Source organism: Dreissena polymorpha, chromosome 2, assembly GCF_020536995.1.
Source record: "Dreissena polymorpha isolate Duluth1 chromosome 2, UMN_Dpol_1.0, whole genome shotgun sequence".
NCBI classification, from domain to species: domain Eukaryota; kingdom Metazoa; phylum Mollusca; class Bivalvia; order Myida; family Dreissenidae; genus Dreissena; species Dreissena polymorpha.
This window is the reverse complement of record NC_068356.1, coordinates 1,159,698-1,180,009: the sequence shown is the minus strand read 5'-3', so window position 1 is coordinate 1,180,009 and position 20,312 is coordinate 1,159,698. Positions and strand designations below refer to the sequence as shown.

General features: G+C 35.5%; 1 protein-coding gene across 2 annotated transcripts; it reads right to left on the bottom strand.

Annotated features, from left to right (window-relative positions):
- Nucleotides 1–61: 61 nt before the first annotated feature.
- LOC127865581 (zinc finger protein 37-like) lies at nt 62–16,802 on the bottom strand. 2 transcript variants are annotated; one of them, XM_052405430.1, is made up of 4 exons: nt 16,755–16,802; nt 11,042–11,288; nt 10,409–10,565; nt 62–8,528 (listed from the first exon to the last, which is right to left on the bottom strand). In XM_052405430.1, the coding sequence occupies exons 2-4, from the start codon at nt 11,123–11,125 to the stop codon at nt 7,231–7,233; spliced, it is 1,539 nt and encodes a 512-aa protein (XP_052261390.1). In that variant the 5' UTR covers nt 11,126–11,288; nt 16,755–16,802; the 3' UTR covers nt 62–7,230. The 2 variants fall into 2 exon arrangements, with proteins under 2 accessions (XP_052261390.1, XP_052261391.1); XM_052405431.1 differs by having other exon boundaries at nt 16,770–16,798.
- Nucleotides 16,803–20,312: the final 3,510 nt, after the last annotated feature.

Below are 20,312 nucleotides of genomic sequence, written 5' to 3'. Positions count from 1 at the left end.
CACGTTGTTGATTTTAATGACGGCATATTTTTATTTAAAAAAACAACAACAAGAGCCAAAATAAAAATCTAATATTTGTTTATTGTCTCCAAAAAATATCGGTCAAGTATAAAATCAAATTGGAATGTTAATATCACAACCTAATGAAAACCCACTCTAGTTAAAGACCTGCAATACATTTGAACACGAAATTTATGGTAATGTATGCAACACTTGTATCATGATAGACACTGAACGAATGGTAATCTAATGTAAACACGAGATCTTTATGTAATTGTAATGACTACAGATGGGTGAAATGTTGATGTCATACAATGGTTAAATATCAACTCATTCAAAATATTGAATCTATGGCAACATTAGAAAGAAGATAAAAAAGTCACATTCAGAGACCAATCCATAAGTTAATGTTAGTATTTAGTTAGTATTTTTAGTCACAATGACCTGGAGTTGATTCTCGGGAGGAAAAAAGGGAACATGCATAGTTCTGACATTGTTATTACAATGAGAAATCTTAACAACAACTTGTTAGGACGACCGTTACGTTTGACGGGAAATGATATATTCGATATGTTATTTACTAGTAGTCTGACAATGCTTACAACTATGTTGATCTATGCCAGCAAGATAACGTTTCAAGTTTCTGACAACTGACGTTGTTTAAAACCACTGAAACAAGTCAACTCATTGGCAACAAACATGACAGAAGGCCAAGATATGTTTTCGTGCTGATATGAAGTGGCAGGCGTGAATCAGCAGTGTACAATATGTTGCGAGAGAGAACGAGATTCAAGCATGATTACAATGTACGCGAAATGAATAATTACATGTGGAACACATACGTTATATCAAATGCCTAAACAAAAATATAGTGTTAGTCATACTAACTAAACTCAAAATCACGAATGTACAAAACATAACAAATAATACTAAAACGTTCTCCTCGAATTGGAACCAATGGCTACTATTTGTAAGTCTTTTGACATATTTTATAATAAAATATTGACTTCAAAATCTTCCTCCTAGAATATCCACCGAACAGCTTGCTTATTCCATCATCACTGGTATAGGCATTTTTAGATATTGTTTTTACGATGTTTTCTCTGGTTAATCTGAAAGTTTCTTTATCTCTTTCCGTTGAATCAATATACTCATAGACATCAACTGTTCGGAAAATGGTCTACAAAGAAAAATAATGTACCAAAACCCTTTGACATTGACCGTTAACCCAATGACGTCAAAATCGATTGTTTTTCCCTACCCTTCCAAGAAACGAGAATCCTACAGAAATAATAGTACCAATTTTTTTTCATCACATAGAATCACAAAATATGTTGAAAATTATACGTTGAGTATTTGTTCTTTGGTTCACTGAAAAACAAAAGTAAACTACCTATGCTAAGCCGGACCGACCGATCCAACGACCGACAATCCGACCGATGGACAGGTGCAAAGCAATAAACCCCGAATTCTTCAAATGGGGACATAACGAAAATCATTTAATACAACGGTTGATCATTCACTTAAAGCGAGATTATACGATTTTTATATGTGTTAAGTTGTAATATATTGATAAAAAATATGTTACAATAACACAAAAAGGAAATCAAAAGTATACATTGAAGACTAATTTCATAAAATGAAGCAAATAAAAATTAACGCCACGAGCCGATTGTGACGAAGATATTTCGTACATATGTTCCTACAATAACCGAAGCATTCGTCTTTTTATTATGATCGGAGTTAGTGTTCGCTTGTCGTATGAATAGATATCGTTGCAGGAAATTAAAATGATCCTTATAACTAAATTAAGATTCACATCTTACATGCATGATATACATGCTGGCGAATTTGACTGAACAGACATTTTCGATTTCAGAATTAAATATCTGGCTTATTTCGCATTTTTCGACACATGTTCTTCTTAACTTTAATTTATATTGAAATATATGTATAACAAGTTTTTTTTTTACATTTTATATAAATTCATAAATATTTGACAAAATCGTATAATCTCGCTTTAAAAACAAGTATTTGAGGGACCATATAAAAGAAAATATAAATGATTCCCAGACGGAGAGTAATACCGATTGACATTTTTGGGGCATTTTATTTACTTATTTTTATATAAATGAAAGCAGTTGAAAAAAGTTATGTTAATTTCTCATTTGATAAACGACAAGATATGCGTTCTACCGCTAATTTCTTTTACAATTTTAGGCAAAATTTAAGGTCAGTGTTCAATAACACACATGTTGCACAAAAACTAAACTAACTACACAATCATTTTTGGTTTCAAATGTTAAAGCTAATAATATCTCATATTTAAATATCTACAGGTAAAAAAACACGTCTAAAAATAGTTGTTCCTACAACATTGTTCTGCAATACAAAACTGCACTCTCAAAACTGCATAAAACTAACAAACACGAATAATGCTGATACGAATATCAATAATATGGCAAACATGAAAAATACACAAAACTATTAAACAAAGTCATACATTTTAAGTTTAAAGAACAAATAACTATTAAACAAAGTCATGAAATTAACGTTTAAACACGTATAGACACAGCAACTATCAACTTTTAAAGCAAGCAATCATAGCCATGAAAACAATCAAATGAACGTGTAATAGACCATATTTCAATGCTAACCATGGAGTGAAATATATGGCTAGGAGGCAACACAGCCAGGTGTCCCATTCAGACCAAGAAAACCTGAGATTATCGTGCTGTTATGTAAGAAAGCTCGTCGGAAAAAGTCAAACTCACGCAATTGAGAAACACCATCCCATTCCAGGTCCACACAACTTGCCGACATATGACTGTATGGATACCTAAGGCTATCAAAATGTATATTATTAAGAGTAATCACGATTTCAATCAATATACTTGGGGTAAAATATATCCGTTTATTCTGAGACCTGTTATGTACTTTATATGTGCAACATAAAAAAAATGCATTCAAAATACTGATGATGCGACGGAACAATCTTTGGTAATTAGGCATATGAAATAATGAATTGATTCAACTTATGAAGTTAAAAATACCCGGACAGAACGTCCTTGGACGGATATGTAACCATGGGCAAAAAGTGTGCTCAGTGTGAAGCCATTTTGTATACTCAATTTAGCAGGTAAGCCTGTTAAATGTTAGAGCCTGTACTCAGATCTATTTACTAGAGAATCACAATGTACAATATTTGTGCTATAACATATATATCGCGAAAAATCATCACAAGTAATGCATATGAAAAATACCCTAACATAAAGTAAATGCATAGAATGTGAATTTCAGTTTACAAATACAAAATATTTACAATATCATGTTAGTATACAAATGCTGTCTTAAACGATACAACTATGTATACTAAGTCTAAGCAATTGTGTCGTGGGTCTCTTACATATAGATTTTCACACACTATATGTGTACGAATATACACATAAGTCTAGAGAAATGCAGTATAGCAACACAAACATTGCTGACTTTGAACAAGGCCATCTGTGTCACACTGCTAAATATTTAAGAATCCAACAGAGTCTGCATTAACAAACAAGGGAAATCTTAAAGTCTTACAATTCCAGAAGTATAAAGCTGTCTTCTTAAAAAAAGAAAAATTAACATTATTTCACACAGGATAATATTCTAATATGTTTACAATTTTATAATTTCAGGAACATAGTTATTATTCATACATATTTAATAAAATTCTATTGTTTTGAATGTAATTAAAGTACACACTATGTTTTTTTTAAAGAGCTGTGCAAACATTGGCCCCAGTTTTCAATTACATGTATAATCATTATAAACTCTTCAGCAGTCATCACATTGGCAATGTCATAAAACTTAAACAGACAGTGAATACTTTAAAGCTTGGTATAATTAAGTACTACATGTATATACATCAAACATAATTATATAAACATACCATTCAATCATAATTATTTAACACTCTACAAATAACTACAGTAATGATCAATTTATAAACTTGTACATTGACATATTTGACATGAATTTTGCATAAACAAAAGATTAAAGCACATAATCAACTCGTGTTTAAAATTGCATAGCTAATTACATGCAAGTACAAAACAGCAGGTGGTCAAATCAATACAAAATATACAAACAATAATGATAAAACCTGACACAATTCCAGAAACTGTACAAAACAAAAATCTTTGGTATTTTCATTTGCCTGATCACATGTCTACTTAGATGATGTGACTCCATCATTGAAAGAGTAAATATTGAGTAGCAGGAAAGCTAAACAAACTTATTGGGTCCTACTTTAAGGATAATAATAGGGGACATAACCAGGTTATTATATTTTCATAAAATTTGCTGTTGTCAAGTTGTTTAAAGGGTGGGATGCTTATATACACTTAAGTTAAATGTGTTTAACTGAGACTTCCAGGTTTCTCAATTGAAGGTACAAAGACAAACATTACCAGTTCTATATCATTACGAACAAGATGCGTTTGTGAAACACAATGTCCCCCTATATGATGTTTGACTTTGAAGGATGACCTTGACCTTGTGAAGGATGATCTTGACCTTTCACCACTCAAAATGTGCAGCTCCATGAGATACACATGCATGCCAAATATCAAAATGCTATATTCAATATTGCAAAAGTATTCATAAAATAAGCGATTTGGGCCCCATATATTTGACCTCTGACCTTGAAGGATGACCTTGACCTTGACCTTTCACCACTCAAAATGTGCAGCTCCATGAGATGCACATGCATGCCAAATATCAAGTTGCTATCTTCAATATTGCAAAAGTATTTATAAAATAAGCGCTTTGGGCCACATATATTTGACCTCTGAACTTGAAGTATGACCTTGACCTTTCACCACTCAAAATGTGCAGCTCTATGAGATACACATGCATGCCAAATATCAAGTTGCTATCTTCAATATTGCAAAAGTATTCATAAAATGAGCGATTTTGGCCATATATATTTGACCTCTGACCTTGAAGGATGACCTTGACATTTCACCACTCAAAATGTGCAGCTTCATGAGATACACATGCATGCGAAATATGAAGTTGCTATCTTCAATATAGCAAAAGTTATTGCAAAATGTTAAAGTTGGCGCAAACAGACCAACAGACAGACAAACAGACCAACAGACAGGGCAAAACCAATATGTCCCCCACTACTTTAGTGGGGGACATAAAAATATTGGTTAAATCTGAGTTTCAATTATTTTTACACTATTATACTTTTTTCCTTTTCCTTATTTATTACAAAATAAATATCCCAAATCGAAAAAGAAATGTGCATTTTTATAAGTCAGCCTTATAGAGTAATGAGAGGGCGCTTGATAAAACCTGTGAACAGTTTTGATCCATATCTGTGTCCTCTTTTGAATACATATTATTCTTAAAATAATATTTTCACATTTATTCTTTAGGAAAACAAACATGTGATTCCCCAATCAAGCAACTTCACATGCTTAAATATAAAACCCAGGCCCCTTCCCAAGTACTGATAAAACAACCATATTGTAACGGTGCAATTACCATCATAGAATAGAATACATCATTTGTAAAAATGAATATAAAGAAAGATAACCCTGTACAACTTATTTCACTTATACAACAGGCATATTCATTTCGTTAAATCATAATAAAACATCTTTGTAAATGTAAAATAATTCAAAAGAAATACAAAAATTAAAAACATACAACAAGCTGTACAAATACTTAATTGTATGCAAATTACTATACTGAAAACATATGGTGTCTTATATGATAAAATTTACCAATCATAAGTTACAGCTTACACTAATTTCTAACAAACATTGCAGTAAGTGTTCAATCAAAACACAGGATTATTAATCACTTACATGTATAACATACATTGAAACATTGTGACTGAGGAGAGAAGAATAATTCACCATTTCTGAACTATGTGTCAATCACATTGCTAAGAAAAATTAAATACATGTAGCAGAAAACATGAACTTGCATGACACTCAGTGGTGAATTGGCTTGAACACTTAAAAAACACAGCATACAATTACTTTTCCAAAACATTATGCAAAGTATACAGTTGTAACTTTTTTTGATTAATGTGCTACACTTTCAAATAAAATCAAAGTTACAAAATCTTTAAATATGACAGTTAAAACACATTTAAGCAATATAAACTTTACAAAAGTTATGTGTAATTTGCTTTAAATATTATGTCTACCTTCATAACAGTATATTGGAAGCACTGGTATCAGTATATGTATTACTATCAGATAACCGTTTATCCAATAATATTTTAGCTTTAGTTACATGAATGTGCATTCACAGGTTATAATTGAAATAAGGAACTTAACAAATTAATAAATAAGTATTGATGAAGCTTACTTATTTGAATAACAAACAAGCTCAGTGTTGATTCGAGACCATAAGTGAAAACTCATTATTAATTAATGACCTGAATAATTTGTCCTAAGGTGAACTGAAGTGATACAAATATTTGTCTGAAACATTGGTCTTCTTTAATCACCTTAATTGACTTATTTAACCTTTATTTGATTATAAACAACTCATCATAAAAAAAGTTGTTTTTAAAATGCTTACATAAGAAAATCAGGAGAAATATTTAAGTTGAAGTACAAAGGGAAACTACTCTCACAGACATAACAAACTCATGTCTTCCATTTTGATTTGCTGAGTGTGGTAAAAATAATGTGATGTGTGATGGCATGTTGATAAGAGTGGTGAAACAGGTGCTTGTGTGGTAGGAGCAATGTTGTTGAAAGAGTGCTATGTGGTGAACTATAAACATGTGTGATGCAATACGAGAGAGGCACTCATGGTGTGTCTGTGATTTGTGAAGGTAAATACAAGTACACACGACGTGATGTATGTTCAAATATGAAAATGTTTAAAAAATGCTCACTGAGCTGTATGCCATGAAGATGCATCCAATGCACATGGTACTATAACAGATCTTGGGTGTATAGGGCATAGCAGATGCGGAATGTAGCTGCCCGCATTACAGAATATCCTATAAGAGACAAATATGGTCTGACAAAGAGGTGTGTGGTGCTCTGAAGAAAACGGGACTTTATACATGTGCATAAAGTGTTGTCCCGGATTAGCCTTTGAAGTCTGCACTAGCTTATATGAGAGATTTATTACACACATGCATTTAGACAGTTTTCCAGAGCACAAGTCCAATGTATGTCTAATGTATGTGGTGATCCTATGAAGTAGATCCTATGAGAGTATGAGTGACCCCTGCAGTGACTGGCAGGCATGGTTTATGAACTCGAGCTGCTTCTTGAACACTAGACCACACTCCATGCAGCTGATGTCCTTGTAGTGGGTCTTCTTGTGCGTGTTCAGGGAGCTGGACTGAGTGAATGCCTTGCCACATGTGAGGCACTTGTAGGGTCGCTGGCCGCTGTGCGTGCGGATATGGTAGATCAGGTGGTGGCGTTCCTTGAACCTCTTAGGGCACAGGTTGCAGGGGTAGGGGCGAGCATTGTGGTCCAGGCAGAGGTAGGACTCCAGCTCCTGTTTACGCTGCAGGGCTGACCTCTCAGCATCGGAGTCCTGCCCATTCATTTCGCATTCCATAAGATCGTGGGGTGGAGTCTTAATATCCGTGTCTACATGTTGGGATTTTGGTGTCTTCATGTCTATGTTTGTTGACTTTGAGTTGGCCATGGATGGACTCACATCTGCTTCCACTAGGACTGGGCTGCTGTATGATGCTTTCTTCCTTGGCTCCTGGGACTTGCGTGACTTGCGGTGGCTTGTGGCCAGTGTATACTGGTATGCACCCAGTGTGGGCTCGTCAGGGGTCCCCAGGCTTGGTAGCTCCTCTGTCCTGGGAAGCTCTGCGGGCTCTGCTGCCACAGGGGAGGTCTGGGCAAGGTTGTTTGTCAAGAAGTTAGGCCTCTCATCCCCAGGATCTGTCTCCATCACATGCTGCAGCTCAACATTCCTGTTGGCAAGTTCCTCGTTGTTTTGATTCACTTCCTTTTCATTGACAAGCTCAGGCATTTCTCTTTTCGTCACATGTTCTTTTGGTTCTGGCGTGCTCTCCTTTGACAGACTGGTTTCCTTGTTTTGTACCAACCCTACAGACTGTGACACACATGCAGGGGAACCATGTGCAGACTCTGTATGGGACACTACTGATGAGGCCTCGGCATTCTTAGATGAAGAGCTTGACTCTACATTTTTTCCAATGGAAGCTTCAGTTACCTTTTCAAATTTAACTTTAACCCCATATTCATTACTAGGGTGCACTGACAGATTTATCGGTTTCATAGAGTCAAAAGAATGGTTTTTGGGCTGGTTATTTTGATATTTCTCTTTAGAATAGTTTACAGGTTTGAGCTCACCACTGGAGTCGACTGGTTCTGACTTGACAACTGATGGGTAAGGCTGGTGTCTGACACCAGATGAGAATGACTTGTTGTTGATTAGACGATTTCGGGCCGGGATTGGACCCTTCTTCCTCATGAACTGGTCATTATGGTGAGCACTGGACTTAATGTGGTTCCCTGTAAATACATTAAACAAATAAGTACTTTGTTTCATGGAATTGTTGGAAGCTTACATTAATTACACATGGTTATTGTTACTAGTTCTATAAATAGTAGATTGATAATGTGACACTGATACATTACTATGTGACCTCATTTCACAAAAAATGGTGTCACGTGTTTCTTATAAGCAGAATTGCATTTACACAATAGATAAATATGTCACGATCTGTGTCAATTTATTGACCTCTTATTATTGATTTGATATTGGTGTCCAGTCTGCAAAATTAACATACCACCTGTCAGACCGCAAATTGGAAGAAATGTATGCTCTGGCAATATAAAATAGATAAATAATCACCACACTTTGATTTTTTTTAAAATTCCGAATAGACTATTGGATAATAAACCAACACAAATTCACTTTCAGAGGTAAATGTTAATAGTCACACATCTTCCTTCAGTTTCCAATTTTCTATCGTTACTTTTCTCCTTAAGATCTCAGAGAAACTGTAAATTCCTGCTAGCAATACACATGTATTCAAATACTTAACACTTCTGATAAACTGAACTTATATTGTACACCAAACAAATGATGACAAAGGAAAAATAAAGAAAGGCTTATTATATAAGTAGTAAAAAGAATAAATTTTATCTTTTGACAACTTTGAAATTACTACAATGTACATGTAAATGACTGTAACATGGATTATCACATATATCATTTAGATTGATACCAATATTTACTAGATAATATATATACCCATAATACTGGTTGTCAAAGAATATACTTAGTTTCATTTTGGTTTGTCAAGGTTAAATTATTACAACTATTCAAATAGGAAACCTAGGCATCTGTTTATAGGGTTGTGAATTTAGAACCACCTTAGGGGAGGTAAATGCTCTAAATACCCCCCTCCCTTACAGGATCAACTTTACTCTTTATTCTATATAGATCCAACAAAGTTAATAACTATTTTTAAAATTAGTTTGACAATGAAAGGGTGGAAATCAGCTGAATGGAGGAAAACTCACACCCCTGTAATAGAGTCCCAGGTAAAATGACTAAAAAGCAAGTTCCTCAAGGAAGTTCAATAGATGCACATGTGTTAATGTAACAAATGAACAAGAGCACCGCATAACAAGTGCCACGCTTAGCTGCGGGTGCAGTTTTGAATAGATGAAAGCTTGTCAGAATTTTTTTAAAGAGGTCACAATGACCTTGACCTTTGACCTAGTGACCCAAAAATGGGTATGGCATGTAGAACTCATCAAGATGCAGCTACATATGAAGTTTCAAAGTTGATGGTTTGGCACTTCGATTTTAGAGCCAATTTTCAAAACCTTGACAAAATGTTAAGGTTTTAGCACGACACGGACGACACGACGACGGACACGACACGCTGGCTATGACAATACATCGGGTTTTCTTCGAAAACAGCTGAGCTAAAAATGAACAGGATGTATGTTGAATTAAGACTTATTTGTAGGGGGCCTTACCCAGTGCTTTCCACATAATTTCCACATATTGCCCAGGGCATTTAGGGTCGGTAAGGGAGGAGTGCTCCACAACCTACTTTATATTTTTTACATTTAGCCTTAAATCAAACCTTATTATATCTGTGAAACAGTATCCATGAAAACAAAGAGGAAATAGTAAAACATCAAAAGAAAAAACATTCATGTGCATGCTCCTATGTTCAAGAACACATATATTGACCCTAACAAATATTGTTCAATACATATTTCTTTATTAATAAGATATTGCATAAACTTTGCATTAACAATATATGCAAGTCTGCATATTATCTTGAGGTCTGCATTTTAAATACTAAAATAGCCACATTTGTTTGAGAAAAGAAGACTACTGAATTAGAAAGACTAACATATCCACGTACGTTTGAGACAGAAGCCTAGGAACTGAGCCTTGAGCTCCTCCCTAGAGTCCATGAACACCTTGCCGTGGTCCGAGCCCAGGTGTGTGAGAGTGCCCTCCTCCACGCTGGCTGTCATCAGCACAGACTCTTCACCTGTGTGCCGCGCCAGCTGGTTTATCTGAAACACAACAGGGCAACTGAAATGTGAACCTAGAAAAGGTTAATTATTTAGGGTGTAACAGTTAAAAGCAGTGCAATGGTGGAAGCATCCCAAGGTAAGAAAATTACAAACTCATTTACCAGCTTTAAGAAGTTTGTCTATTCTGTGCAAAATCTCAGTCATTTGTCAGCTGTGGTATGCTATCAACAAAGAGGTAGAACTACTAATCCACAATGAACACATCGGCTCTTCGTGAAAATGCCTTACATTCTGATAACATCCAGCAACTGGTTTATGGATTTGACTGTGATTACGGTAAATGTCATGTTAAACAACTTACGAACTCCACTATGATATAAAAATATTTCCTCTTACAATAATTAATATTTGAATATATCAAATGTTTCTATCTTTGGTAAGCTGGTAGACCTGAAGCATTTCAGAACAAACACTATGTTCTTGGAGTCCTTTAGGATACAAGAGGCGCAACCTACCAGCCCCTGGATCTGCTGTTTTATGACAGCCTTCAGAATGGCTCGGTACCCTGGAACCTCCCTGAACATCTCTATGTCCTGCATGCTGAACTCCTCTCGAATATTCCTAGCAGAATAACAATATCCTCCTATGTTGATATATCAGCTGTGACAGGATGTTATGCTTCAACTGTAATACGTCAGATGATAGCCACACTGGCACAGTTCTGTAGTTACAGTGACCTAGCTTTTCCCATTTTGGTTATCACTGAAACAGACACATTTTAAACATTTTCAAAATCACATTAAACAAAAAGGTACAATTGTCTTTTTATCATTCATACTGTCCATAATTACACATTTTCACATTTAAGATGTGCATTTTCATAAAATTTTCCACCAAGTAAAACCGCGATTAACCCCTACAAATTAAAATATTCTTGGTAATTATTGTACCGGTATTTATGAATCATATTTATACATGTACATGTACTTCTTTGCATAGTACATGCAATCATAAAAAAAGGTTGCAAAATGGTGTCATATTTAAACAATGGCAGTTCATTTTACAATATTGATGTCCATTTGTTATTTACAAACTAACGTTACTGTTTGACCATAGCTTTTTTAACATGCCATTCTGCCAAAACGTTACTGGACCCTTTGAAAACAAGCACTTCCGCTAATACATGTATCTGCAGACGTTGAATGTTTTGTTCATTTCATCTGAACATGAACTGTTTGTAAAAAGATTCAAAATGTACGCATTATATTAATCAGCGATTATAATTTGGAAATAATTAAATAAAATGTAAAATGTGTGAAAAATTGTTTACATCAGTTTGGTATTACAAGCTGATGGTTGGTAAAAAAGATAAATGCATATTATGTCAAATCATACACACCAAGATACACTTGAAGTGCATAGTATTCATTATTAAGTCTTCTGCTAATATATTAGGGCAAAGAAACATTTTTCGTAAGGTTACATACATATACATTAAATAGCCATAACAAAATTTAATGTATATGCTTAGTTAATTAGGTAATAAATATGTCAAGGAGGAATACTTTGAGATGGTAAGAAAGAGAAAATAAATTCCAAATTCAAGTTAGCTATTGTGCATGTCTAATTGACAGTCCAGTTTACATTATATAAATTAATTGCTTTTGATTATATTGAAAGAAACTCAGAAACGGACAAAATTTATATCATCATTCATGTTGAATAAAGTTATAGCTTTTCATTAATTTGATACGACAAATGGATCTATTAAAGTAAAAGACTGTAATGTGGCCGTAATCATGGAATCATTATCCTATTTTTGTGACAGAAGGTACAAATTTGAATAGATATTTTGTGAATGTTTCACAAGTTTAGGATTATTTTGTGTTTCGGATCAATTTTTAGAATCGCCACCCTTACTCACACAACTCTTTAAGTACGCTCACTAGACCTGCACAAATGTAAGTGGTCCAATATGTAATCAAACACAAAATCCTTGACTGATTATCAATATGTTAAGAAAACAAGTAACAGAATTTCTGAATTAATGAAATAACTATTTTAAAACAAATATTAACCTTCAAAGATTTATTTAATTCTTGTTCAATCCATGTCAAATTTGTATATTTACACATGTTAAATCACTCAAGTAAAGTGTCTTTGTGGGACCATGTCGAAGGCCTTGCTGAAGTCCAGGATGATCGTATCGACTTGTTTATTTTGGTTGTAATAGTTAAGGAGTTCGTGAGTGGTTACTATAAGTTGGGTTTCACAGAAATTTGTGATTTAGCGCGGTGAGGACTTTGTGTTTGTCAAGGTGGTTTAATATGTGGTGACAGATGATGTGCTCGAGAAGTTTGAAGGTGACACTGGTAAGGGATACAGGACGGTAATTTTCCGCTGCGCAACGGTCTCCCTTCTTGTTGACGAGCTATGCTATGTTGGCATCCCTCCAATCTTTTGGCAGTTCTCCGGAGTTGATGGATTGCTGGAAGATAGCAGTGATAGCTGGGGCTAGCTCTGTTAGGGACTTCATCAGGACCACCGGCTTTGTTTACATTCAGGTTCTTTAGCAATGTGTGTACCCCTTCTTGACCAATCACCAGTGTAGGCATGTTCTCTGATACATGGCCTGATTGTACTGGTGTCTGTTGAGAGTTATCATCCTTGGTAAAAACTGATTGAAATTGATTAACTAAGATCTCTGCTCTGCTTTTGGAGTCGGTGACTAGACGACCATTGGAGCGTAGAGGCGCATGCCAATGTTATCCTGTTTTTTCGACTTAATATATGTCCAGAAAGGTTTGGTGTTGTTTGTCTGCAGACCTTCGTCTATGATTTTGTTTACGTGTTCCCATTCTGCATGCCAAAGTTTTTTCTTGCATTCATTTTGAAATTTTCTGTAGTTTGACCAGTTGTTTGAGGTTTCAGCTTTTTGTAGAGACAGGCTTTCTTCTTGATGACTGCTTTGACATTCCTGGTGATCCATGGAGTGGAAGTGTTGTTTGTTTTCATTTTGGAAGGGATGTGTTCGTGGATGGCACAAGTAAGATCAGTTTTAAAGGTATCCCAAAGTTTGTAGACTGATGTGTTGTTGTTAAACATGGTGTAAATGTTTTCTGATATTACTGCTGCTTTAACCTTAAGAAGGTCCCAGTTGGCTTTGGAAAACACGTAATGTCTGGGCGACCTATTCGCGTAAAATGGTTTGGTATCTGAGTCAGCAAAGACTATGTCATAGTCTGAGATCCCAAGAGCATTGGAAGTGGATTTTATGAGAGAGAGGTTGGAAGTAAAAATGAGATCCAGGAGGGTGTTTTCCTGGTTGGTTTGTCGTGTACTTGTGAAAAGTTGAAGTCAGCAGATAAGTCAAGAAGCGCTTGTTGAACTTCTTTGTCCTGGGCATTGTTTCTCACAGCTAGATTTACCCAGTCGATGTCAGCGCAGTTGAATTCCCCTGCAACGACCATTTAATGGTTCTGGTTGATTGTGGCTAGTTCTAGATATTTGTGAAGTTCCTGGACGTTGTTAATGTTTCTGTGCGGCATGTTGAAAGAGGAGACTAAGAGGTCTTTCTTTCCCTGCATTTTTATCTGGACCCATTCAACTTCGCAGTTTGTCACAAACTCTACCTTCTCATTCGCAATGAGGTCCTCATGATCAAACACAAATACTCCTACCCCTAGGGTACCTCAGTCGTTTCTGAATGATTTGTAATGGCTTGGGAAGACAGGGGTTCCACTGGCCCAAAAAAAAGTTGTCCCCACTTTTTCGCGGCGCGAAACTGTCAGTTATTCCGACCTTATTAATTATGACAATCGTCTATGAAACCTTACAACATCAATGTCATTGACTATATTATTACTTATAAAAGTATGTAAATACATAAATAATAATAAGTAACTTCATAGGTCTTAATAAGCTCTATTTATAAATAAAAACATTGGTTTGCACATGATAAACAATCACATATAACCATCTTCTTTGCCAGGAACAGCACATTGGCGAGCGCTGCCTTCACTGCTGCCTCATTCTTTGAGATTGATGATTTGCTGGCAGCCGCCACATCCTTCTGAAGCTGCATCGCCTCAGCAGCAGTCTGGTGTTCTGAAAAGAATAAATAAATAATACCATGAGACTTTGTTTTTATTATTTCCATACTGTATAATCAAATTTCAATACAAACAATACAGCTGGGAAGCAATGTGAATATGCACTTTAAAATAAACAATTTGCTACCACACACAAACATACCCTTTGTTTTTACATGCTTAGTTAAGGACTCCTTTTTCATAACGTTACAACCAGATGTAAATGCATTTTTGAACTGGCTTTTAACACAGTAGTCACAAAACATTGACTTTGTTTTCGCATCATATGAAATGAAAGGGAATTCTGACTTCCAGCTATCATTGAATTTTCGCTTTGCTAAAGAATTATCTAGTTTTTGCAATTTTGAAGGATTTTCATTGCTTTCATTTGTTTCAATTTCTAAAGCACGCTTTCGAGGATTAAAGAAGTCATAAAAAGCCATGATTGCTTGTGAATATGTAATCATATAGGTGTCTTTATATACGAAAGCCATCAACAAAAACTGTGAAAAATATGAACAATCTTTAACTAATGTGTAAATAACAATACACTGTCACTTACCATGGTATTGATTAAAGAGTAGCCGCCTTATATATCGTTATAATCATTGATCTTTGTGCCAGGTTGTCCTGATTGTTACATAATTGAGTGTTCTTTATCATAAAAGAACCGTTAATCCAATAATAACCCCCATAAAACTTGACAATAGCAGTAAAAACACCAGCTGTAACACTTTCACGCTTCCGTGATTTCACACTCTGGATCAGCAGACGATTTATTTCATAAATCTTACGGAGGAATCGGAGATAGCCGATGTATCACGATTGGTGATTTCAGTGCACTCTACACTGTAGGTCGCTTACATCGTCGTAAATCAATATTTACAACTGACAAACGCTGGCCGCTTATGCTCGGTCGCGTGCTTTTCGACTCACAGTACATTTTCAGATAGGATTTTACCGATTTTTTTAAATTGCCACTTTAAAAAAATTGGAGCCACTTAAAAAAAATTAGCGCCATTTGGCGCCAATGGCGATCGACAGCGGAACTCCTGGAAGACTTCGCTGGATTGAACAGCGTCTGAGGTGTTTTTTTTCCAGGTTTGATCCCGTTGAGCCGGGATTCAGTCCCAAACACAATGTCAGGCTTGTTATATTGTAAGGCTGCCTGGCTGTAGCTCAGAGCTCTACTTGCTTGCAAGGCTTCTGCAATTAACATTCATAAAGCAGAGGTTTCTTTTGTCGGAGTCACAGTAGAGAGATGAAGTATATGTCTTAGATGTACTGGAATAGGATAGGTGTCTGGGTGCCCTGGAGGTACTTTGTCTATTAGCTGCGCTACTGACATGAAGCATGCTTAATACAGAGGTCAAGGTAAATGAATCTATGGTTGATTCTAGTCCAGATAATGGGTGGAACATGTTTAACTTGCTTATTTCGTAGCTGTGAAAAGTGAAGCTTGTAATGTTGATGCTGTCACATTTACAGCAGAGCCACTGGATGTGGGAGTGCTTTGCTAGTAGGTCATAATCAGCCCTGCATAGTTGGATACACGACTTGTGGTGCCAAATATCTCAACCGTCACAGCATAAGGCATCAAAGTGTTCCCACTTGACAGGCAGGTCACTAAGACCACATGGTTAGATTTCTGATCTGTGAAATTTTGACTCGGCCTGGGTTGGATTCAGTCGCCACATATTTGGAGAAGTGAACGAAAAACAGCTTTGTTCCTTGCAGGGTCACCAGAATCAACAGAGTGGTACCTGTGTTTCATGGTTTTGGGAGAAAGGCGATGAGAAACAATGACAGATGCTTATGAGGTGGGGAATTTGTCGTCTGGCAACAACTGAGAGTGCGGCATCAAAATTTAAGTTCAGATAACATCTAACGTTAGCGAAGTTTCCGCTATTGCCAAATATTTTGAAGTTTAACTGCTTACCTATAATCTCACTGTCTCCCATACATTCAATTTTAAAAATGCGCCAAGCAACGCTATGCAAAACTTCCAAATATTCTCTAAAGATTACAGTAAAGAATTATTGGAACAAATTTAATGCATTGCCGCAATATTTTCAACCATAACAGAAAATAACTGTTTAATCTAAAACGTGCAATTTCTGTAAAACAAAAGAAATACCTGACATGAAAATACCTGTCGCTGATGTTTTGTAAACAATGGATTCTCCTAATTGAAGAGCTGAAAAGGGAGGTAAGTCTTAAAACAGTTTACAATCCACTAACTATAGTTTAATTTACCTACTCGATAACTTACATATGCAACACGCAGGATTTTTTTTAAGCCATCGTTAAATCGTAATTCTCTGGAGTTATGTGTGTTTTTATTTCATTATGAAACATTCTCTATTGAAGGAGTCTTGAAAGCAAGCTCCTCTGTGTCTTTTAGGGAGATCTAAAGAACCCTCGAACAGTGGGGATCGAAGTGACCTCCCGATCGCTAGGCAGAGGCCATATTTATAAAATGGCCAGTAGGTCAGTTTAAGTGTATAAGTTGTTTTTATATATTTATTTCCTTGATGTTTATGAATAATTATTTTCTGCTAGTTTCAATTCATACTTCAGTTATTAGTAATTGCACAGTTGATCATTTTTTGAAAGAACATTTGCATGCACCACGGATGTATATGTTGCTGTCTTGCCGACTTTAAATAAAACTTATCTTAATCTTATCACGGAGCTATATTGACATCTAGAGTCCGTGCATGCACATTTCCTTACATCGCTGACAAACAGTACTTTATTGCTTGTATAACACGCGATACACAAAAACACGTTGTCCTCTCAAATAATATTCTACGTACGCCTTTTGATATCGCTACCGATGTTGGCATGCTTGAATAAAAAAATAACTCAACAGTAATATCAGGAAAGATAAAAGATATATTGATTCCCCGGGATCTTCCGGTTTAAAATGAATCCATCGCAATCAACAATGTCACATTACTCCTTGTCAATTTTAGTTTATTAAAGCGATGCACGTTTATTTTGACACGCATGTTTACTAAAACAACATATGCCCTACATTATTAAATCATTTCGACTGTGTAACGTTAACTTAAGCGTAATTGTATTCAATTGCAGATGAACCCCATTAACGAACAAGTATACTTTAATTCAGTATGAAATATGTGCATCGCCGTTTGTTCCTTTGGCAAAATCCTTAATTTGTTTCCAGCATAGCTGTATAACCCAGCTTTTTACCTTAATTAGCTGACCTTTGTAAGCGTCTTATAAAATTTCAATAACGTTTCCCGCCAGTAGGTCCGAATGAATGAATGGAGTGAATTTTCGTATTTGTTAAAAATACCAAAACTGTTCGAAATAGAAAACGTGCGATCTAACATAAGTTATCACATTTGCATTAACACGTTATTAATTGACTTTAAATATTGTACACCAAGGTAAAACATCCAATTCCGTGTCGGCTTTTATGAAGAGGAATACAGCAGTGCGTTTTGCAATGATGTCAACCACGTGTTCAGCGTTAAGCATTTGTATTTTTATGAAAAGTATAAAGGGATACAATATTATCACACTCAGCTCTCGACATCAATACAGTTTGTGTCCGCCCCTTTATTGTCAGCGAAAGAGCTTTTGTACTTCTATGATATGTTCTCATATTTAGTAAGAGCTTGCAGACTTCATTATGTGCACTAATATATTTTATATAATAAGTATTGTTAGTCCTTTTGTCAATATTCGTTAAGACCAATATGTTTTGTAATGTATTCGAAATTTACCTTAAAACATGTAAAATAATTAAGTTTTAAACAAGACGTCGTTTCATCTATGGAATACTAGAATCAGGGACCTATGTGTGTATATGTCCTTGATTGACCTCACTTCAAATGGATTGCATTCCGACCCGCAAGGTATCGAGGTCAGTTCGCGGTCAGTAAAAGAAACGACATCGCAGTAAATCGTTGTACTGGTATTTTGACAATAATATATATATTTTTTTAATGAAAATATTCGGAGATATAATTACTGTATGTCAATAATATATTCTTTATTTGTTTGTATTAATGACGTGATAAATACAAGTTTTGAATACCTGAATAAGAAATTTTCCACCATATTGGCCAATTTATTAAGCATGATCTTGATGGTTCCCGATACTATTTATAATCGAATAGAATACCAATGACCGGCAAACCAGTAAAACAAGTCAATTCGAAGAACGCGCGTATAAATATTTCAAATTCAGATGGATGATTTGCTTGTAGGTAAGTAATACGCAGAAATGATTTTGCTATATTTGATCTTATTGATATAACTGATTATAATTCACCAACGCCGTATTTCTTTTTAAAAATATTTTATGTACACACATTGGTAAAAATTGTCAATAAGTTATTTAATGAACACGTCCCTTTTAAAATAAGATACTATTAGTTTGCAATCATATTTCTCATTAAATATTTTCATTAATCATTTGGAATATTGCACGTTTCTGTTATAAAAAGTGAGGTGGCCGTATTTATTTCTAGCATAAATGTGTTCGTCTGGAACTCTGGGCATGTTCATTTGGTCATTTAAGTAATAGACAGTCGCTAGGGTATTTCACCTTAATAGCGATGTCCGTTTTCTTTTAAATCTTTTAGCTATGTTGAACAACGTGGCATTTGAGCAATCAACACTCAACATATTTTACGGTAACAAATCTTAACTTGACATTTACGCTATTACATATTTACGTGACACGAGTTAACAAGCACTCAGTACATAACTAAGTACAGCATCATCATCACCAGCACTGTCACAGAAGGTATTGTGCATCATTTGAGCTGACAGCACTGTCACAGAAGGTATTGTGCATCATTTGAGCTGACAGCACTGTCACAGAAGGTATTGTGCATCATTTGAGCTGACAGCACTGTCACAGAAGGTATTGTGCATCATTTGAGCTGACAGCACTGTCACAGAAGGTATTGTGCATCATTTGAGCTGACAGCACTGCCACAGAAGGTATTGTGCATCATTTGAGCTGACAGCACTGTCACAGAAGGTATTGTGCATCATTTGAGCTGACAGCACTGTCACAGAAGGTATTGTGCATCATTTGAGCTGACAGCACTGTCACAGAAGGTATTGTGCATCATTTGAGCTGACAGCACTGTCACAGAAGGTATTGTGCATCATTTGAGCTGACAGCACTGTTACAGAAGGTATTGTGCATCATTTGAGCTGACAAAACTGTCACAAAAGGTATTGTGCATCATTTGAGCTGACATCACTGTCACAGAAGGTATTGTGCATCATTTGAGCTGACAGCACTGTCACAGAAGGTTTTGTGCATCATTTGAGCTGACAGCACTGTCACAGAAGGTATTGTGCATCATTTGAGCTGACAGCACTGTCACAGAAGGTATTGTGCATCATTTGAGCTGACAGCACTGTCACAGAAGGTATTGTGCATCATTTGAGCTGACGTTTTCAATTTCCTGCAAAGCCATGCTTGCCAAACCATTAGTACGCAGCTGTGTTTTGCTCTACGTTTAAACAGCAGTATTGTCACTCTCCTAATTTCGTTGTTGTTACGTACTCGTTATTGTTGCGTACTCTTGTCACGTTGTCGCCAATAATGTAAATAAGCATAATGTAAAATAACATACCGAAAAAGTATACTTGGAGTAGCAATAATGTTATTTAGCATCTGTAACGATAATGTAAAAAA